Here is a 20,641-nt window from a genome sequence, read left to right as displayed (position 1 = left end):
TCCAGAGGGGTGTCATGTTCTGGAAGGTAAGATCGCTGTATGGTGGCCGCCCTTTGTGATGGGTCTTCTGCTTATATCCTACTCTTATTATGGATCTGAGCGAGATGCCCGAAAATAACCTGCTGAAAGCTCAAAGACCGCGAATTGTGTGTGGCCGCATCGTTCTGTCTACTTGGTCCTTGCCAAATCGTCCTTTCACGTCATAAAGTTTAATTCAAAATGAAGGTTTCTGTTACGGTACATTCTGCTGCTGGTTTCCAGGGCCACACTGGTCTGTTCAACAAGTCGGACTTGTACGTTGAATGCCACTACGGTACCTTCCACTCATGGCACACCAAGACTGCCAAGGACGCTGGCTCCAGCGCAGATTTCGAAGAGACCTGGACCTTTGATTCCAATGACAGCCACTCCGAAATTACAATTAAAGTGCGCGATGCAAGACACTTGAAGCTTGATGAGACTCTGGCCGAAGGCGCTTTCAAGTTTGAGCAGAGACCTGGTTACTTCTACACTGGCGAAGTGGGGCTTCTTGACGAGAAACACGGCGATGAACCATCTGTCAGGTTGACTGTGAAGTGTGAGTAAACTGACTCGGTGCAAGCGAAGCTGTGATGCGATAACACATTGAATTTTTTAGTATGGAACCGAGTATTGATAATTAGTGTGTGGTGTGAAACTGGATCTTGCTGTGTGATGGAAACCGTCCCAGACAGCCCCTCCGTGTCGGATAACGCAGCCTTTCCCCATCATGCACGGGACCTGTGTATTCGCTACGGCGTCTAGTGTGTTCAAAACCTGGGTCCTTCTAGGTATTCAACTTATACCCTAATCTTGCGACAGTCTTGCAACCGCGACTGCTGCCAGGATATGTGCGGTTCGATGTAGCACGCTATCTGGGAAGTCCAATGTGTCTCACTGCTGATACGTTCGACTTGTCTCACTCCCACCCCGTCAGAGGGTTTGCACTTTGATTTTAGTTAAACCTAGCAGTCTCGTTCCTCACCACGGGGCCTCAGCAAGTACCCGCCGTCGACATCCAAGGTGACGTTGGCCCGCATATATTTATGCGGGTGATTTTAATAACATGGCGAGGCCGGAAGGTCGTGGACGATTGGAGCGTCGGAAAAAGAAAGCTGACCTGAAATCGCAGCGACGTGAAGAAAACGAGAGGCGGCGCCAGAAAAACGAGGAGGCAGCGAACGATAAGGTCCGGAAGCATGGGGAGAAAGATAAGACTCGGACGCGTGGGGAGAAAGATAAGACTCGGATACTACGAGGCAAGAGTGAGAAGAGCACCAACAATGGCTCCCGAGGTTCTGATGGGAACAGTTCGACTGCACGTCTTGGTGAGCAACAAGCCAGACGGGAGTTCAGTATTGATTCTGAGGCGAAAGCTTTTCTGGGTGAAACCCGCGGGAATGAGATGAATGATGATGACATGCTCATTGAGTACTTGGAACGTCAGTTGAACATTCGAGGCGATAAGAAGAAGTCACAAAAACTCATAGAAGACGTGGCCATGACTGAGTTCGGTGGGGATAGAGACTTGGTAGGCATACTGGATTCCATCTTAGACGGCCAACCATCCATTCAGCGTGAAGCGTCTAACCGCACTGCGATTAGTGGTAGCGAAGATGGGGATGGTAGCGAAGATGGGGATGGTAGCGAAGATGGGGACGACGGCAGCGAGGACGAGGGCGAGCCGGCGGAAGGTGTGGAGTCGTCCGAAGACTTGCAGCCGGCGGAAGGTGTGGAGTCGCAAGGGGGGGAGGAGAATGTGGACTCCGTAGTCTTGAACCCGGTGAGTGTGGACACGGAGAGTGTGGACACGGAGAGTGTGGACACGGAGAGTGTGGACTCGAGGCAGGTCCGGGTGAGTGAGGGCCGGGTGAGTGAGGGCCGGGTGTGTGGGCCTGGCAAGTATATACCGCCTCATTTGCGGAAGAAGGTGGCTGTAGCATCTGCGTCGGTTTCGGCGGAGTTGTTGCAGGAGATCCGAGCGGCGTTTAATCGAGTGAGTGAGGGCAATTTGAATTTGATAGTGGAGGGTGTGGTTCGAGCAGTGGCGGCTGAGAAGGAGCGTTTGCAATTGGCGTTGATGGGTGTTGACGAAGAGGTGAAGTTGAAGGTTGCGGAATTTTTCGTGAGTGTGACGGAATGTTGTGCCGGTCAGGCCATGGCGTTTCTAGAGTTGAAGGCAGGTATGGCGCTGATGGCGCCACAGATAGCGTTGTTGTGTGCTCTTTCGTCGGCAGTGAGTAAGCAGGTTTTATTGCGTTATCTAGCTAAATGTTTGCAGTTGTTTGCAAACAACTTAACACGTTACTTGGGCCGTTCTTTGGGTGATTTGAACCCTGAAACGGGCATGGTGGACTTGGAGGATAAGGAGCAGGCAAGACAGTGTGTGACGTCCTGTGGCCTGATCTGTTACTACGGTTTCGTAGATGTCGATTTGCTCATCGAATTGGCGCGGTACATCGCTGATCGTAATAATATGGGAACGGAAGAACACACTCAGGGACGCCTAGAATTACTAGCAGTACTACTCAGGACGTGTGCACCCGGACTGAACGCGGAATATGTGGAGAAATACAAACTTCTAAATTCGATTGTTAAAAACTTGTTGCAAAAATTAGAAGGCAAATCTAATATGCATATAGACTGGGTGCGATATGAATTAGAGAATGTTGGTAAGCACAACAAGACCCCCCTCTTCGAAAAGCTTACTGCTATGAGGAATTGGCTGAAACGCAAAAATACTGCCAAAGGCGGATCGGGAATAATTCAGTGCATAAACAACCAAAAATGCTTTCTCGCATTTATAGATGGCAAGATCCCCAAGGAACTCCTTACTGGTATTGATCAGGACAGCACCGACCAGGACAATATTCTGGATGACACACACGCCGGACATCTTATACGTGCAGCGAAAAAGTTCAAGATCAGCTCTCCCTATCAGCAAAGGATCTTTGCCGCTATAATGGGCAGTGACAACCCCACCGAAGGGGCCTTGAAGCTTATCAACTGCATCAAGACCAACAAACAGATGGAACCAGCAATCGCTGTCCTACTCTTCTGCATGGTTAAAGAGAAAACATATAATCCATACTACACTCAAGTAGCATCCAGGTTGTGTAACACTGCTGACTTAAAACTACGACAAAAGCTTCAAATTAATTTACGAAGGGGATTACACGTCCTGGTCCACTCCATCATCGTCAAAAAACAAGTCCAAGAAAAGCGAGACCGGATCCTCACCTTCCTTAACGACTTACAAGATGACATCGATGAGCCTGACAAGAAGAAAATTGTTAATAAGCTTCTGGACTAATTTTTGCCAATGGATGAACCCGTAAGGCGACCCGCAAGGCTTCGGAACGCAGCTGGGTTGGCGGGGGCTACGCGGAGAGAAACAAGCGCGGTGGGGTGGGTGGGTACTTTAGTTAGAGTATCATGCAGAGTAGGTATCATGTAAGGGAGACATGATGTAATTATTGTTGGTGAGTGTGGTCAAGAGACGGGTCGTCAGCAGACGATAAACAGGATGGCTGGTCTCGAATAACAGCTTCTAGTACTGTCCGTCTGGCCCATTCCTTTGAGGAGGCACCATCAAATAGATGTATCACTCTTTCTGTAATTAGGGTCAAGAAATTCTGGACGAGGAATTGGAGTCCCCTTTGTCTGTTCGGCAGGTCGAGAAGTCTGCAAAATTCAGACCGTAAGCGATCTTCCGCGACGGTGTGAAGTAGTTGTCCCAGCAATCGCGATTTATGTTCCTGAACCACTAGCCAAGTTTCCGGGTGCAGACGGAGCTGATTCGGATACAACGATAGAAACCTCGATATCCGGATGACACGAACGGGGTCGTCCATCAACGTCTGACTGCCATCGATCAATCTAATCCATCCATTCTTCAAATCCTCCACACCCAGTCCCAACGGGTCAATAATACAGTCATCGAAAGGGTCGTAATACAATGCATTGATGGTCAAATCGCGTCTCCGGGCGTCGGCTCGAAGTAACTCAGCGATCTCCGTCACCTCATCTGTCATCTCTCCAACACCACCATGGCTATTGGCAGATTTTAAGGCGTCAGACTTCAAGGCAACAAGGTCAATTCTACAGTCAAGGTGCTTGATGGTCATGGTGATGATTTTTTGGCGCCGCGCTTTCACTGCACTGGCGTTCAGGACGCGCGTCTTAACAGGAGCCGCGTTGGGATATAGGGACTTAAACGCCTGTTCAATACTTGCGGCTATCTCATCCACATCGCTAGGGTACGCTACCACGTCAAAGTCATGTAGTCGTTCGGCCCCGAAATGCTTGTCTCGAACCCAGCCGCCTGAAAGCCACAGCTTCCACGGTCTGGGGGTGCTAGAGGCCGGCGCAGTGGCTTGGAGTACTTGCAGCAGCTGGCCTCCTTCACGTTTTTTATTGGCGGGGCAGCGAGTCAATAACATGATCGGGATAAAACTTTTTTAGAATGACATCGATGTCCCTGGTGCACGTCGTAGAGGACGACTGCACAAGGTGCCAGTACTACCGGTCCAACAGGACCGGCTTGAGAATCGTCGTATGTGAATTAGGCTCAGAAGGAGTCTACGGGAACATAATCATCAACACACCTGTACGATACCAGCACTCAATCCCAGCACTGGGATTCTGATACTGAAGACTGAGATCCCCACACTGACACTGAGATCCCGACATTATTGTTACACGCTAGTCGGTTCTGGTCTGGTTGCGTCGTATGATGTTCCCATCGCATGATGATCACCTAATGATGTTCCATCAGATGTTGGATGAAAGACCACTATCTATGGGAGTGCAGCGTATGGTTCATGGAGGTACAGCATCATTCGGCCGAGATTTCGTCTTCCGTTTGTCTCGCGAGGTATCAGGCGCATTTGTGAATGCGACGGTGTCATGTGATAGAACAACATACACCGTGAATGCAGATACCGATGCAGGGTTTTTGGCACTATTATCGCCTTACCTGGATGCCATTTACGCCACGGAAATGACGGCTCAGCGTTACGATGACATCCGGCAGATGATGGCCATCGACAACGACTTCGACCGAGAGCTCGCTGGGGCCGGCTCCGGGAGCGGCTGTGGTGGGGGTGACTGGTTGTCAGCAATATATCCTGGAGACTGCATTTATAGTCGCAATCCTAGCCCGGATATTAAGAGCGCAATGAGCAGTAGCACACGTGTGCGCGGCGGTGTTTTCGGGGATATTGCTTTGGAGGATTTGCTGAACTACTATAGAAGGTTTTATACGTTAGGGAATTCTACTATTATCGTGGGGGGCAATGTGGACACTGAGGAAATCCTGACTGTGATCGATGCTGAAGAGCAGCATATGTTAAATTCCCGGTTACCAGCAGCGGCGCCGCAGGGCGCGCTTCCAGTGTCCATTGTGCGCCCTTTACTGCTGTATCAGGAGGCGCCGGTGTTAATTCAACCTGAATTGCCACCACTGCCCAAGTCTGCAGCAAGCCGAGGCAAGAAGAAGGTACTGGGGGTGAAAGGGGTGCCATTAGTGCGCTTCCGGTCTGTTATAGATGATCCACTTACGTCAGCTCCGAAGATACCAGCCTTCCTCGTAAAAGGAGACTTGAAGGCGGTCACAACAAAGTCGTACGACGTCCACGTCATTTTCCAAGGACCTGACTATCTGGATCGACCAAGATGGGTGGCTTTTCAGCTGATCGTGCAGCATATTTGTCGGACATATAACGAATTGATTGCTACTCGGCAGCAATATTTAAGCCAAAACGTCCAAGGGGATCTGGTGCTGGATTTTGACCCGTGCGACTCGGCACTGTACTCACTGAACATGCGAAAGCGGAAATATCCGCTTGCAATTTTCAGTGCCTGCGGCGTCGAAGTAGACATGCTAGAGGATACAGTGACTAAGCTACCCGAATTCATCCGAACAATGGGCGATGAGGAGCACCCACTTTGTGCCTCCAGTCTTGATAACATTGCCGTCGTCATACATAACGGCTGGACCTCCCACGAACAGGAGTACGTCTGCCGTGCCGAATTCGATTCCGTCACCAGCATGAACATGTGGGCCGCCTTCACCAACGACGACAAGGCCTGCTTCAAGTACTCTTCCAACCCCATTCGGAACTTTGACCACCTGAAAAAGCAACCATGCTCTTTCTGGAAGAACCTCTACTTCAAATACTTCCTTCAAACAAAGCCGATCGTTCAAGTGCTCCATACCGAGAACCACATACTCTCACCAACTCTCTGTGCTACCAGTACGCCACTTTCTCCCTCCTTTACCTCCCTTTAACACCTCCCTCCGTGATCCCTCTTCCTCCCTAATCCCCCTTTTCCTTCAGCTTCTGCGATTGGATACGGAAGTATCCAAGACGGACAGTTGTTCAGAGAGAAAGAGTGGGAAGACTTGGTGGACGAAGAGGTGGATGCCTATCTTCAGTCCATTGGAGTTTGAACGTCGAAGTCTGAACAACGAAGTTTGAACGTCGACCCAACACCGGGGCGGAGCGTGAACTTTTTATATCTGTAAACCCGTTCTGTGGTGACGGGCTCTGCACGACTGGGCGCGCGCCGTTGTTGGCGCTCACCAACAGATCAGCATCGCTTTGCCTCAACGTCATTTTGCCTTGATGCCATTGCCTTCATGACCCGACGAGCACACGATTTTATGCACGGACGACATTGTAGACGCGCGACTCTATGGCTACGAACATCCATAACCTTACATTTGCCCGCAGTTCTCAATTACTACGTTAAGTTTTGGCGCATCGTTGCTGGCGTAAGTAGGCGTATTTTCTATTTTCTTCGCCACGAGTAAAGACTCATCGTTGAGTAGCTTCCCGAACACCACATGCTTCCCATCCAACCAAGGACATTTGGCCCCAGTAATGAAGAATTGGCATCCGTTGGAGTTCGGTCCGGCGTTGGCCATGGATAACAAACCCGGTGAGTCGTGCAGTAGATCGAAGTTCTCGTCATTGAACTTGTCGCCGTAGATTGATACCCTGCCCGAACCGTCGTGCTTCACAAAGTCGCCCCCCTGTACCATAAAGCCTTTAATAACTCGATGAAATTTGCTTCCTTTGTAACCCGTCGGAGTTTTGTGGGCATCTTGTGAGAATTCTCCGGTGCAAAACTGACGGAAATTCTCAGCCGTTTTCGGACACTTGTGAGCGAACAACTCCATATACATCCGCCCTACATTATGTCCTCCGATTGATATATCCAAAAATACCACTGGATTACCGGCGCTATATTTTGGACAGTACTCCGGTAGCAGGTTCTCCGAACCTTCGATACACGGATACTTACTTGTCATTTTTTTCTGTCTTGGGCCATTTTTTAATTGCCTTTCAACTTTATGTACCGCACCTGTTCGCCATCGACGGTGGTTGTGATAATGTCACAGAGCTCGGAAATGAGGCTCTTGATGAGCTGGAACTTGGAATTCCGAGCTGAAACCCCAAGTTCAACGAGAACCATCTAAAAAGCGCAACATGCAAAAAGTGTGTGCACACACTTCGAATTACCTTAATTGTTACATTTTCCTTGGTCCGTAATAGGTTCAGCAAGTCGTCCTTGACCTTTTCTTCGGTCTGCACCTGGTTGGTGACGGGCACTTGGCTTAGGACGGGTCGCGACGGTCTTTTGGGTCCGGCTCCGGATGCGCCATCTTCCTTTTTATCGTCGTCGTCGTCATCATCGCTGTACTTCTGTAGTTCTTCGTCGGCTTGCGCGCGCTTTTGGTTTTGGAGCATTTTGCTCAAGCTTTCGCCGTAGTTGGTGAGCATTTTATCTTCGTCTTCGGAGTCTTCGACGTCTTCGGCGGCGGCTTTGTCCTCGACTTCCTCTTCGCTGAGTGCTGCGCCTTCCTCGTCGTCAGAGGCGTCGCCCTCCTCGAAGTCCCAGTCGACCTCGGCCTTCCTAATTTGTCCGAGCGAAGTGGACGACTTAGCTTGGGCCTGGTTGTCCAGGTCTCGGGCCTTCTTCTTGCGAGCTACCGCTTTTTTTACTTTCGCGTCACCCACGGGCAAGGCTGGAGTAATGTCGTCGTCATCCTCGTCATAGTAACTGAAATGATTCCGCTTTACGCCTCGTGCAGCCGGCGGCTCCTCATCGTCAGATGCCCGCGCAGCTGCCGCCATATTGGCTGACACTCGTCGCGCCGCGGCCAACTCCTTAGCCCGGTTGATCTTCTCCCGTTTGTTCAGCACGTCCACCTCCTCCTCGCCAATTTTCTCCTCTGTACCCGGCACGAATTCATACGTGCCACACACACTCTGACACTCGTAGTACGAACCCCGGTCAAACAACACGTACGAAGCATTCTTGCTCATGCTCTCCGGCTGTCGGCTACCTACCCAATCCAACTTACCCCCATTCGTCAACTTGAGTGGCTGCTGGTCAGAATGCGCCTACAACACACATACGGACACGGTACGGGACAGGGTATAGCACAAGGTATGAACACGAGGATTTGGGACTAGGGGAGGAGCTAGGACTAGGGGAGGAGCTAGGACTAAGGAAGGAGTTAGGATTAAAGAAGGAGTTAGGACAAAGCAAGGAAGGAAGGAAAGACTGCGTTACATTATATGAGAGTTGGATGGCGGTGTCGCTGGTGGTTATGAGGCTCAACTCAGGCACCCTCACCACTTGGGGAATGAGTGAAGCCTGTCCCATGATAATGGGCTTGCCTGGCGCCTTCAGCAAGTCAGCAGGTACTGCAGCGGACATTGTTAGAGTATTAGACGGACAAAAAAAGGGGCTAGCGACCGGGAGCTCGAGACCAAAAAATATGAAACCGACCCAACTACTCCAATCAGGGACCCAGCCGAGATGAGACTCACCCGTCAAATGCCACACAGTACGGGATGAAGATGGCAGTTAAGATTTAAAGTAGCTAGCACCATAACACAGTGGCTGGCGCTCAAGATGCCTTACACCCAAAGGTTCCTTCACTCCTCCAGACTCGTACACGGGATGACCAGAGTGACCCACGACGACGAGCGGCCGTGAGGAGAACGTAAGAATTGAAAGTAACCGGCTTGTGAAAATACGTGCGCCCAACACACATTCAGAAACAGACGGTAGCGTCTCCAGTAGACGAGTTCAAAGACCCATTCGTAAGGGTCTGTCTTACTTTTTCATCATCATCTATTCGCGAAGATATTCTTCTCGATTGACCATTTCTTCTTCTCGACGATTTTTTCTTCTCAGTGATGGTTCTTATTCTTGACAATAGTAGTGTTGACGGATTCTTGACAGATTCGATAACAAGTATTGGCGGCCTGTTCATTCGTTCACCCTCCTGCTCACGTCAGAGTGTTTAGTGGTGGTGTTTCTTGGAAGAGTGATGCTTCTTCTGCTTTTTGTGTTTCTTCTCCGTTAGACCTCCTCGGGGCAATTGTCTAACGAAGTCATTAGGATTCTGCCATGCTCCTGGAAGTGGATGTACGATGTCAGCTATCTCTCCAGCTGGCAGCATGGGTACATGTCCCTCGATAGTCTTGAGGCATACCTCATTGATGGTTTGCTTATCAAGACCGGGATTCAGTTTGTGAGTGAGAGAGTTGTACTGTGCAGCTGGCACGTTGACTTGTTGGTGGGTCTCATCGATTTTGCCGCAAGGAACTATGGCGTTGGCAACGGGCTTGGGTACGTAGACGTCTACAGCGTAGAGTACCGGTTCGTAGGTGCGCGTCTCAACCTTGAGCTTGCCTTCCTCCCGCATGACCGGTCGCAGTTTCTGCGCGACGACGCAAGGTACCTCCTTTCGGCTGTAACGCGGGACCTCCACCTTCCGCTCGACTGTGTATGGCTTCTCAACCTCGACATATTGAGGTACCTCCACAACCTCCACACGCGTCGAGACTACGTCCACCACCTTTTCTACCAACTTATCCACCGGCACTTCACGCCGCTCCTTCACCTTTGTTTCGATCTTCCGCTCCTCCTCAATAATCTTCTCTACTTTGTGAATTCGATCCTCGTAAATAATCTCTTCCTGCAAAACCTCCTTCGTCTGATACTCAGGCACCTTCACCTCCTTCACCACCTCACGGATCTCCGGCTTAGGCACCTCAATCTCGCGCTCCTCATGCACCTCCACTTCCACGTATCGCACACGCGACCCGTCCGGTAAGATCTCCACATGCTCGCCGAAACCAGGCATTAACTGCCCCCCAGGTGGGCCACCGCGGCCGCCACTCGACTGCTGGCCGCTGTGGTAACTCCCGCCTGCCGCACCGCCCGAGGGTCTCGAATGCTGACCCGTGAAACTTCCCGAGTTCCCACCCGGCCGCTGCTGCCCGTTGTAACTTGGTGAAACTTGGCCATTGTAGCTTGGCGAAACTTGCCCGTTGTAACTCGGGGACGTTTGGGGGTTATAACTAGGAGAACGCCCGTTCGGCGAACCTTGCTGCTCACCCGTGTTGTAACCGGGGTAGCCCTGCCCACCACCATTGGGGAAGCCTTGACCACCGCTATTAGGGAAGCCTTGACCACCGCCATTGGGGAAGCCTTGACCCTGACCGCCACTGGGGAAGCCTTGGCCTTGACCGCCACTGGGGAAGCCTTGACCCTGACCGCCACCGGGGAAGCCTTGACCCTGACCGCCGCTGGGGAAGCCTTGACCCTGACCGCCGCTGGGGAAGCCTTGACCCTGACCGCCGATGGGGAAGCCTTGACCGCCGCTGGGGGCGCCGCTGGGGAATCCTTGACCGCCGCTGGGGGCACCGCTGGGGGCGCCGCTGGGGAAGCCGTGGCTGCCGCCGGCGGTACCGCCGTTCGGGAAGCCGGTTCCGGCGCCGGCTCCGTTGGGGAAGGGGTACGGCGGGAAGCCCTGGCCGTTGTAGCCGGCGTTGGGGTAACCGCCGGGTGGGTACAACCCCTGGGCCTGGCCGCCCTGGGGGTAGCCAGAGCCATAAGCAGGATAGCCGTTGCCGGCTGGGTAGCCGTTGCCGCCTGGGTAGCCGTTGCCGGCTGGGTAGCCGTTGCCGGCTGGGTAGCCATTGCCGGCTGGGTAGCCGTTGCCGGCTGGGTAGCCGTTGCCGGCTGGGTAGCCGTTGCCGGCTGGGTAGCCGTTGCCGCTTCCGTTGGGCGGCAGGCCGCCAGGGGGCGTGCCGTTGGGGTAGGTGGTGTGGCCGAAGCTGCGCTTCTCGGCGGAGTGTTCGGAAATGGAGGGTAGTCGGGTAGCACCACTTTTACCCGCGGAGGTGGGTGAGCCTGTGCGGTGTTTGACGACATTATGGAAGGCGTTAGGGCTGTCGGCGGGAACAAGACCGGGAACGAAGCCTGGGACCATGTTTGGGTACTGTGCCGGGTCTGGCATGTTGTATTGCGGGCCGACGGGAGGGTATCCGCTGTACTTTCCGTAGGGCGGCGAGCGCGCACTGGAGCCGCCATGTTTGTGCGAACCGCCTCGTGTGCTGCTGCTACTGCTGCTGTCCCCTCCGCGCTGTCCGACGTGTCGGTCCGTACCCTTCCGCGCACTCATGTTTCCATGTCCACTCATGTTTCCATGTCCACTCGTGTTTCCATGTCCACTCGTGTGTGCGTGCGAACCGGTCGTATGTGAGCCTCCAGTGTACTGATGTGAAGCTGTGTGCTGGTGAGAAGTTGTGTGCGATCCCGTGCGGGAGTGGTATTCTGATTGCATCTTGCGGTGCTTGCCGTCATCTTCGTCACTGCTGACACCGGAACCCCGTCCAGCACCGCCTGGTTGGATGGTCATCACCGACTCAGGCGGAAAGCGCTGCGCCAGCGTCTTCAGCATCCTCTCCACCGCCTCCTCGGGGTTCTTAAGCGCCACCGTCACCTCGGCCTTCTCATCCACGTCGTTGTTCGCGGAGTGTAACGTAATCGTGACCGCCCCCCCTGCTTGATCAACTACACCGCTGGACATAAGAGCAAAAAATTTCGTACAGTAAAAAAGTACTTTATTCCAACACCGATGGAACCTGAGACGACAGCAACTGCACCACCTAAAAATACAACCAACTCACATCGTGCTCATCCCGGTGGTCACATCGCGACCTCGTGATCACATCTCGTCCTCATGATCACATCGCGACCTCGTGATCACATCGCGACCTCGTGATCACATCGCGACCTCGTGATCACATCGCGACCTCGTGATCACATCGCGACCTCATAATCAGGCACCAATCTTAGAAGAAACTTTTCCCTCCCAAGATCGGCACGCAAGTCGGTTGTGTTTCTTACCCCTTGCAACTCTTCTAGGATCTCTACACTGTCCTCATATACGGAATTGGTTGGTTTGGTCGAATATAGAGCAAACACACCCTTCTTCTGGTCCAGGATTCCATTGGTCATATGGTCTAGAATCATCTGGCTCAATTTCTGCTCCACGAACTCAGGAGACAGTTTGGTCTTTCGGGCTATGTGGGATATCTCCACCCTGGAAATAACGCAGCGTAAGATGGTGTGTGCAGGAGGAAGTGTGTGCAGGAGGAAGTGTGTGCAGGAGGAAAGTGTGTGCATGCGGAGGAAAGTGTGTGCAGAAGAGGGTACTCAGAGTATGGTTCAACAACTTTGAGTATTGCCTGAATGAGTAATTGATCGGCGGCATTATCAATATGTCTTTTGAGGAATTGGTCATGTTGAATGATGTCTTGGTTATTTTTTATGGCGAGTTCAAATTCCTCGAGATTCTTATTTTCATATGCTTTCGCTATTTTCAGCAAACTTTTAACATCCGGTCTATCAAGAATATTGGATGTGCTCGAATTAGCATTGGCGCCAGTGAGTCCTCTGGTGATGGTTGATAAATCGGTGGAGAGTAGATGTCCAGTTAAGATTCTGCATAGGATCATGTATTTGAATGCTGAAGCGGCCTTATCTTCAATGGTAGTTTTCTTCTGTTGTTGTTGTAGATGTATAAGGGCATCGAAAGCTTCATAAAAGTAGGAGTATGCTGTCCTGAAATCGCCTTCTTCGGCGTGTAATGATCCCGCGACAAGATCAATATCAGCTTGCAAATTCGGGGGACAGTTAATGGCATTACCATTTGCTTTAGCAGCCGTTAATGATCCTTTAGCTCTAGGAATATGTCGAACATTATAATTCAATTTAGCTTCCGTCAAATAAATTTCAACCAACAATAACTTATCATCTATCTTCTTTACCTCACTCAATAAACCTGGAAGCATCTCCAAACCCTCCTGATAACGACCCAAGTCATTCAATAACACAGCCAACTTCGTCTGTAAACGATGCTTCAAGAACGTACGATTCTCATCTTGACACCAACCTATGGTTTCTTGACATAATTGAACCTGCAAATCAGGACAATTTTCAACTCTATCTATTAATGAACGAGCTAAAACAGAGAACAAGATTTAATGAGAACGAACAAGATTTAATGAGAACGAACAAGATTCAATGAGAACGAACATGCGAGCGAACAAGAGTTAATGAGAACTTACTGATCTTAGCAATCCTAGCCTTAGGGAATATGGTGAATAACGGATTAAGTATCTTAAACAACTTGTTGAAATCATCAGGTCTCTTCTGTAGGTTGATTAAATTCGCCGTCTTGTCAATGGCGTCTTCTTTATTCTTCAAGACTTCAAGCTCCAACTCCTTCTTATCTATTACGCTAGCTGATAGACCTCGCCCTATTGCCTCCTCAGTTTTCGTCTCTATCAACTTTGTTACCTCCTCCTGATACGGTACCGAAATGTCTTCCAACAGCTCCGCCAGTCTCCGCTCGTACTCCTCCGCACTAGTGCCCTCACTCTCCAAGTTCAATGCCTCTCTTATAGCCTCCATATTTTTTAAATATGATCCCGCTATATTGGCCCAATATCATTGGTTATGTTAGAATACTATTCCTCATAGCAGCCGTTTCCACCTTCCATAAGCACGCATGGACCGCGGCCGGTTACTATACCATAAGCGAAATACTAGATGCCCTAGATGGACATGTAGCTAGATGGCTCAATCAAGGTGTTACTCATTCCCGTTCCCTCCCTCGTACCCCGTTCCCTCCCTCATACCCCGTTCCCTCCCTCATAATAGCCCCTTCCATCAACGCAAAATCGTGTGCACACACTTTTTTTCTTTGCAGCATCATTGTTGGGAGCGTGCCTGGATCAAGTCACAGATAGATTGTCTACTCTGGCCATCTATATGCTACTATGCAGTCGCTACCCGAGTTGGTCAGGGCTCATTTTCGCTCTGGCGGCCGCAGACATTGGCGGTCATTGGATCTTTGTTCATGCCCAAACTCTACGAGGAGCAAGAACGCACAAGGAGGTTCATTTGCCGTGGCCTTTCTTGAGGTTCTATTACTCCAACCGTCTGTTTATGTTCACTGCCCACTTAGCCTACGAGGTCTTGTGCTGCTCGTTTCTCGTTTGTTCGTGGCACAAAGTGGGCACCTTTCCTTACGAATCTGCGAGGTGGCTTGGCGTTATTAGCGCTCCACTCGGAGTAGTCAAAGCTGTACGACTACCAACCACGCAACCATCGGTTGTCATCCCCCCTTCTTCCATCACAAGTTGTCCTTCTGGCACTTTGCCGTTCTCTCTCAATTGTCCCGCTATTGCTCCCGCCACTGCTCCCGCTATTGCTCCCGCCACTGCTCCCTCTGTTGCTCCCGCCATTACTCCCGTATTGCTCCCGCCATTACTCCCGTATTGCTCCCTTTCCTTGTTAACAGGTTTCCATATTTAGGTGACGAATGTGAGTCAGATCTTTTTGGGAGGGAGTGTTTTGGTGGATGAAGAGAACAAACGAAAAGCGCGAGTGAATTGACGATTTTTTTTTGACATGAGCTACACGCCCCTGGACGGTGGCAGCGGTCATCATAATGGGACCGTCCGGCCGCCGGAGATCTATCGGCCTGAGTTCCAGAGATCTGAGTTGCAGAGATCTGAGTTCCAGAGATCTGAGTTGCAGAGGCCGGAGTTCTCATCGCGGCCTTCAATGAAGAAGACTATGACAAATGTTTCGTCTTACAACAATGCGGCGTATGAAAGTACGCCTTATACCAATACGTCCTACAATGATGCGCACCCTGTGATTGGGAGATCGCAGTCGTCCAAGCCGAACGCCAGGACCAAGTTGCCTATACTGCCTGGATCACGGATGGGCGGAATGATTAAATCTGGTTTAGGAGGATCCGGGTTCAGATCCGGCTTACGGTCAGGACAGAGTCGGCGGTCAGGACGTGGCAAGGAGCCGACAGGTGTATTGAATTTGCTAATCAAGTTCTGGCCGATAAGTGTCTTCTTCGGCTTCATCCCGTTGGGATTTGCGTCGAGGATTCTCGGGTGGGCGGACCCGTTAGTCTTTGCGACCAACTTCTTGGCCATCGTCCCATTGGCATGGATCATGGGAGTCGCTACGGAAGATTGTGCAGCGGCGTTTGGAACAATAATTGGTGGGTTGATGAACGCGTGGTTTGGTAACATTGTGGAGATGCTTCTTTGCATTGCAGGGTTGCGACAGGGCGAGTTGGTTGTGGTGCGTTGTACCCTGATTGGGAGCATCCTCTCGAACCTGTTGCTGGTGGCAGGTTGCTCGTTGTTTGTTGGCGGTCTCTTTTACAAGGTCCAGGAGTTTTCTGCGGTTGGTGCTTCAACCACCACATCACTCCTGATGTTAGGAGCCTTCTGCGCTGGCATGCCGAGCATGTATTCCGTAGTCTCTGGTACTGGCTTCGACGAGACACTCAAAATGTCGCGTTGTGTAGCCTTCTTTCTGGTGGTCATGTATGCGCAATTTATGATCTTCCAACTCCGCACTCACTCTTTCCTCTACACGCCTGTGACCGAGGAGGAGGACGACGACCAGGAAGAGGAAGTGTCCATGGGGCCCTGCGCCGCGGCGGTGGTGTTGGGTGTTGGCACTGTGCTGTGCAGCTTCAGCAGCGAGTTTCTCATTGCCTCCATCCAAGGAACTGTCAGCTCCTTCCACATCAGTAAGGAATTTATCGGCATCATCCTGCTACCGATAATAGGCAATGCGGCGGAACACTACACGTCTGTAGTCGTCGCCATACACAACAGCATGGACCTCTCGCTGGGTTGTGCCGTCGGCTCTGCTTGTCAAATGCTCCTCTTCGTCACCCCAGTCACCGTCCTGGTCGGCTGGATCGTGCAGCAACCAATGTCGCTTGACCTACACGCCTTTGAGATACTAGTCCTCGTTCTCGCCATCATTATCATCACCGGCATCCTCCAAGATGGCTACAGCAACTGGCTTGAAGGTTCCATCCTCTGCAGCGCCTATGCAGTCATCGCAGTCGTCTACTTTTTTGAGAACCCAAAACTAAGCGACGTCATCTGAAACTCGCCACACCCTGTTCCCTCCAAGCCCGACGAAAACCTGACAACAAAAACCCTCGTCAAAAAGCCACAGGAATTATACCGAGGAAAACACCACAACCTCCATCACCGAGGATCTAGCACGAGGAGAGGACCTACCACGAGATGAGGATCGGGGACTCTCTGTTGCGGGTACTGGCTCTGTCGAGTATCGTGCATTCGACGGAGTCCTTAGCAGATGAGTCCTTAGCAGATGAGTCCTTAGCAGATGAGGTCTCTCTGGATTCCCAGCTTGTATTTGATTCCGCATTGGACTACGCGTTGGACTCTCCAGTTGAGTCGGCCGTGGACTCGGTGTTCGATTATCTCCGAGGGTATGGCAACAATGGCCGCACTACGTTTGGTGAACCTTTGTTCAGAGGTGAGGGTGTATCTGTGCGGCGGATATCCCAATGGGACCGTGTATTGGCTGAATATTCCCGCGGGAATGTAACATTGGTGGCGCGTGGTGTGCGTCATGAAATGGCAACGGTAGAATTATTAAGGACGGCGATTGACTGCGAGGGGGTAGTTTATACGGCTCACGATTCCAGTCGTGAAGTGGACTGTTTACTAGACGTGCTCCGTGCGGAATGGGCGCAAGCAAAACAGCATGTATGTTTTTTCCGTCTGAATATTGACGTCCCCGTCAGCGTGTCTGGCGCTACTGTTTCACAACAAGTGCAACAAGATTGGCGCCGTCGCACACGTAATAATCCTATCGTACTTACTGACCGTTACAAGTCGGGTTTATTACTCATTGCCCTGATCCGTAAAGGTGTCATCAAACTGCCTGCTGGTAGTGTGGGGAAGCACCCATGGATCTTCTACATCGATGGCGATGTGGGTATGACAAATGTGGAGCGTACCTTGCGGAATCTCGTAACGAATGTGGAACAGGCTGCACGGCACCTGACCATGGAGGAACGCTTGTTGAATAGAACGATCGCGCAAGCGCCCGTCTCACGGGCCGCGGATGCACCCGAACGTCGTGTAGACATGGTGTTCCCACACGGTGACTGTTTGCTACCCACCTCTTACAGCCAGACCGGCACCTTGCTCATTCGTCCCACCACACTCGCTGCATTCGTTCTAGAAACTGTCGCCAACTCACCATACCACGTACTCGATACTTCCCGCTTCGCCATGGGCGACCAAGCCGTTGTCGACACACTCCTCACCGCCATGTTCGGCATGCGCTGGACCGTACATAACAACTACTGCAGAAACAGCAAAAACTTCAAACCTGGCTGCAACTTGCAAGAGCTGAGCTACTTCCGAACCATCGACAAACGACTACCCGCCGGACCCAAGTCTAAATGCCCAGCACAACTCTTCGATAATAACTCAAAGGACATGAGAGGGGAGGAGATCCAGGGTTTGTCGGAGGACTGTTGGAATCAGTTTGATGCGTTGCCTGCGCTATTCCGACGGCACTACCGGCAATGGTTTTTGGAGAATGAAGATGTCGATGAAGACCAACCGTGGGTCGGTGGCTTGGCCTTCGCTTGCCCGCGTTGGACCAACTCACCCATCTGCGAAGTACGACGCGCTCGCGGCCCAAGCTCGCCATTCCATTTCCGATGTGGCGATTTGCTTTTCCATCTTTACGGCTGTAGCAAAAACTACATCTTCGATCCCAACTTCTTCGACTACATCACAGCCGACCCCAAGTGCGAACAACTCATGCCGCCTTCTGCCATCGCCATATTTAACAAACACCGCGAAGATACACACGGACAGGCGTCGGTAGGACAGGCATCGGTAGGACAGGCATCGGTAGGACAGGCGTCGGTAGGACAGGCGTCAGCATCGGGAATCGAACCGGTGACCGCTGCATACCTAACCGTAAACCAGTGACTATAGTTAGTTAGTAGCTTATAGTTCGTAGTTCGTGGCTAATAGTTAATAGCTAGATAGATTTTTCTGCATCGGTCTGTCAGCCAGCCGACAATCAGCCAGCTGACAATCAGCCAGCTGACAATTACCTGCCAGATCATACATACATAATCAATGCGAGGCAGACCAGCCCAGGCAGGCAGGACTCATGCCACAACAACAGACCAGCCCAGGCAGGACTCATGCCACAACAATTCAGAGGACAACCAGCCAACTCTGTTCTGGGGTGCAGCTTTATTCTGACGGACAGCACTATTCTGACGGACAGCAGTATTTTCGCGGAAGGCGCTGTTCAAGAGAGCATGCAGAGGGCAGAGCCATGCGAAAGACGGGCTTGAAAGCACGAGAGCGGCGACGGGGGGAGCGAGCAGGCGAAATCAGTAGGGGGGAAGAATTCCTACGGTAGAGGCGTTTTAAATGGTGCAAGGTCATGGTCGAGGGGTGGAGGGGATAGTGGCCGAGGGGTAGTGGTCCAGGGGTAGGGGGGTAGTGGTCGAGAGGAAGGGTCGAGGGGTAGGGGGTGGTCGAGGGGTAGGGGGGTGGTCGAGGGGTAGGGGGGCTACGTCTGCATGTTGGACACTCCAATTTGACTTCCATCCATTTAAGGAGGCATTCCTTGTGGAAGAAGTGTTGGCATGGAGTGACGACGCAGGCGTAGTCGGCGAATTTGACTCTGGTGAAGCAGATGACGCAGTCGACTCCGGTGCATGTGGGTTCGGATTCCTGCCTTTGGGCGGCGGCTCGGGCGACGTCGAGTTCGTAGTCGAAGACCACGGGTAGGTATTTATCAGCGATCCAATGTGGGATGAAGATGCGGGGTGACCACCAGGCCTGTAAGAGTAGTAGAAGGACCTGGGCAGCGAGGAATGCGGTGAGAACGGCAAGTGCAGGAGTGTTGGGTCGTCGCTGTATGGCACCGAATAGGTCCATGAACTCGGCCGGGATGGGTGTGTTCATGAACCAAGGCGGGTAGGCATCGCCGAGATTCGCGCCACCGCCTCCCGGGTTGGGAGAGGTAATGTTCGCGAGACCGGGGGGTAACGGCGAGTCGTGTTTCCACAGCTTATTCAGTCGCGAGGACCAAAGCAAGATGGGCAAGACGGAACGGCAGAGGGCGGTGCCGGACAGGAACCAAGGCTTGAGAGGGTGGCGGACGCCGCACCAGATGTTCTTGGCAATCTGGGGCAGTAGGTAGGTGGCGAACAGGAGAAGGACGGGTTCGGGGTAGGTGTCGAAGAGGTTGGAGCTGGCGAGCAGGACGGCGACCATAAGGGCAGCTGAGGAGCGGATGCCCTTGTTCATGTCTGCGATCCAGGCTTCGGTGCCCTGCTGCCCGCGAGCATTCTGGCGCTGCATAGCGCGTTCCTTCCAAAGGAGGATGAGCCAGCGCATCTGGACGACACAGACCAGCAAAACTTTAAGCACGCCCACCATGGCCAACACGGAGAGCATGTCCGACTGGGCCTGAACACCAAAGAAGAACTGGGCTTCGAATGCGTCGTAGAGTACCGCAAGTCCAATCATCCAGGGCGAGGTTTTGAGGAGCACGGGTTGCGCCTGAATGGCGGTGAATTGGCGCGAGTAGAGTACGATTTCGGCCACCGCCTTGAGTGCAACGATGCCGCCTATAACAAGTTTCTGTTCCGCCAAATATTCGGGGTCCAGTTTGCGCAGCGCCAGACTAAGGGAGGTTGCCGGTAGTGGCTGGCACTCCTCGCTAAACACAAAGCGTCCGGCCAGGTCTGGTGCGCGGTTGAAGAAAGGCGAAGCGCCCTCCACAGGCGGACTAGGCTCCCCACCGCTACCGGTTGGGGGCTCGAGCCAGGCGTTCATTCGCGCCAGACTCCCGGTCACGTGGCAGCGACTCTCAGGCGCGCCAGGTACATCTTCCAAAGCCGCCGCTGCCTCAGCCGCCGCCGCCGGGTCCGCCACCGCCGCCGGATCCGTCGCATCTGCGCCCAGCATTGCCTCGCCAGCACGTTGCCACCAACTCCGCGGTCGACGTCTCTCGGGTGTGTGCGATGCACGCAAAAACAGTGCGCGCGCATTTGCCGCACGCACTCCCCGTGCCACAAAACTGTACGCGTCACCCTCCGTTGCCAATGCCACACGCGCCGCATACGTCTCCCAGAACTTGTTCGTTGCCTTCAACACTTCAACCCGCGCACGCCATACCGACACACCCCGAGCACCGAACGAATTATCCACCACAGTCTCGTTCGAAGGCCATAACGCGAACCCTACATATTCGCCTTGCACCTGCGCCGCCGTAGGCACCAATGAACCACACACCGACTCACCAAAACCACCCAACATTCCACCACCCTCCTCCTCCGCTCCGACCGCCTCCGTCTGGGCTCCTAAATCAACTCCGTCAACAAGGGGAAGGGGGG

The 20,641-nt window shown here is 52.4% G+C and overlaps 12 protein-coding genes across 12 annotated transcripts; 6 read left to right on the top strand and 6 right to left on the bottom strand.

The window, feature by feature from the left end:
• Positions 1-219: 219 nt before the first annotated feature.
• Positions 220-585, top strand: GNI_163680 (C2 domain protein; the record flags this gene model as incomplete). Its single annotated transcript, XM_011134825.1, has 1 exon — positions 220-585. One exon carries the CDS (start codon positions 220-222, stop codon positions 583-585), a length of 366 nt encoding a protein of 121 aa, XP_011133127.1.
• A 499-nt stretch (positions 586-1,084) lies between these two features.
• On the top strand, positions 1,085-3,331 carry GNI_163670 (hypothetical protein; the record flags this gene model as incomplete). The annotated part of the gene is made up of 2 exons (XM_011134824.1): positions 1,085-2,402; positions 2,445-3,331. 2 exons carry the CDS (start codon positions 1,085-1,087, stop codon positions 3,329-3,331), a joined length of 2,205 nt encoding a protein of 734 aa, XP_011133126.1.
• A 160-nt stretch (positions 3,332-3,491) lies between these two features.
• Positions 3,492-4,460, bottom strand: GNI_163660 (putative tRNA nucleotidyltransferase; the record flags this gene model as incomplete). The annotated part of the gene is made up of 1 exon (XM_011134823.1): positions 3,492-4,460. The coding sequence occupies one exon, from the start codon at positions 4,458-4,460 to the stop codon at positions 3,492-3,494; it is 969 nt and encodes a 322-aa protein (XP_011133125.1).
• Positions 4,461-4,753: 293 nt separating this feature from the next.
• Positions 4,754-6,310, top strand: GNI_163650 (peptidase M16 inactive domain protein; the record flags this gene model as incomplete). Its single annotated transcript, XM_011134822.1, has 1 exon — positions 4,754-6,310. One exon carries the CDS (start codon positions 4,754-4,756, stop codon positions 6,308-6,310), a length of 1,557 nt encoding a protein of 518 aa, XP_011133124.1.
• Positions 6,311-6,739: 429 nt separating this feature from the next.
• On the bottom strand, positions 6,740-7,336 carry GNI_163640 (peptidyl-prolyl cis-trans isomerase, cyclophilin-type; the record flags this gene model as incomplete). The annotated part of the gene is made up of 1 exon (XM_011134821.1): positions 6,740-7,336. One exon carries the CDS (start codon positions 7,334-7,336, stop codon positions 6,740-6,742), a length of 597 nt encoding a protein of 198 aa, XP_011133123.1.
• A 23-nt stretch (positions 7,337-7,359) lies between these two features.
• Positions 7,360-8,354, bottom strand: GNI_163630 (hypothetical protein; the record flags this gene model as incomplete). The annotated part of the gene is made up of 2 exons (XM_011134820.1): positions 7,360-7,500; positions 7,548-8,354. The coding sequence occupies 2 exons, from the start codon at positions 8,352-8,354 to the stop codon at positions 7,360-7,362; spliced, it is 948 nt and encodes a 315-aa protein (XP_011133122.1).
• Positions 8,355-9,343: 989 nt separating this feature from the next.
• Positions 9,344-11,920, bottom strand: GNI_163620 (hypothetical protein; the record flags this gene model as incomplete). The annotated part of the gene is made up of 1 exon (XM_011134819.1): positions 9,344-11,920. The coding sequence occupies one exon, from the start codon at positions 11,918-11,920 to the stop codon at positions 9,344-9,346; it is 2,577 nt and encodes an 858-aa protein (XP_011133121.1).
• Positions 11,921-12,153: 233 nt separating this feature from the next.
• On the bottom strand, positions 12,154-13,809 carry GNI_163610 (putative 26S proteasome non-ATPase regulatory subunit; the record flags this gene model as incomplete). Its single annotated transcript, XM_011134818.1, has 3 exons — positions 12,154-12,436; positions 12,550-13,357; positions 13,464-13,809. The coding sequence occupies 3 exons, from the start codon at positions 13,807-13,809 to the stop codon at positions 12,154-12,156; spliced, it is 1,437 nt and encodes a 478-aa protein (XP_011133120.1).
• An 11-nt stretch (positions 13,810-13,820) lies between these two features.
• GNI_163600 (putative CDP-diacylglycerol-inositol 3-phosphatidyltransferase) lies at positions 13,821-14,715 on the top strand (the record flags this gene model as incomplete). The annotated part of the gene is made up of 2 exons (XM_011134817.1): positions 13,821-13,986; positions 14,108-14,715. 2 exons carry the CDS (start codon positions 13,821-13,823, stop codon positions 14,713-14,715), a joined length of 774 nt encoding a protein of 257 aa, XP_011133119.1.
• Positions 14,716-14,811: 96 nt separating this feature from the next.
• GNI_163590 (calcium/proton exchanger) lies at positions 14,812-16,332 on the top strand (the record flags this gene model as incomplete). Its single annotated transcript, XM_011134816.1, has 1 exon — positions 14,812-16,332. One exon carries the CDS (start codon positions 14,812-14,814, stop codon positions 16,330-16,332), a length of 1,521 nt encoding a protein of 506 aa, XP_011133118.1.
• Positions 16,333-16,475: 143 nt separating this feature from the next.
• GNI_163580 (hypothetical protein) lies at positions 16,476-18,209 on the top strand (the record flags this gene model as incomplete). Its single annotated transcript, XM_011134815.1, has 1 exon — positions 16,476-18,209. The coding sequence occupies one exon, from the start codon at positions 16,476-16,478 to the stop codon at positions 18,207-18,209; it is 1,734 nt and encodes a 577-aa protein (XP_011133117.1).
• A 416-nt stretch (positions 18,210-18,625) lies between these two features.
• GNI_163570 (RING finger protein) lies at positions 18,626-20,564 on the bottom strand (the record flags this gene model as incomplete). The annotated part of the gene is made up of 2 exons (XM_011134814.1): positions 18,626-18,645; positions 18,812-20,564. 2 exons carry the CDS (start codon positions 20,562-20,564, stop codon positions 18,626-18,628), a joined length of 1,773 nt encoding a protein of 590 aa, XP_011133116.1.
• Between the last annotated feature and the right edge of the window lie 77 nt (positions 20,565-20,641).

The sequence above is a fragment of the Gregarina niphandrodes genome (genome assembly GCF_000223845.1).
Source record: "Gregarina niphandrodes unplaced genomic scaffold scaffold00051, whole genome shotgun sequence".
NCBI classification, from domain to species: Eukaryota; Apicomplexa; class Conoidasida; order Eugregarinorida; family Gregarinidae; genus Gregarina; species Gregarina niphandrodes.
Note: the sequence above shows the minus strand (reverse complement) of the source record. Positions and strands in the feature narration are given on the sequence as shown.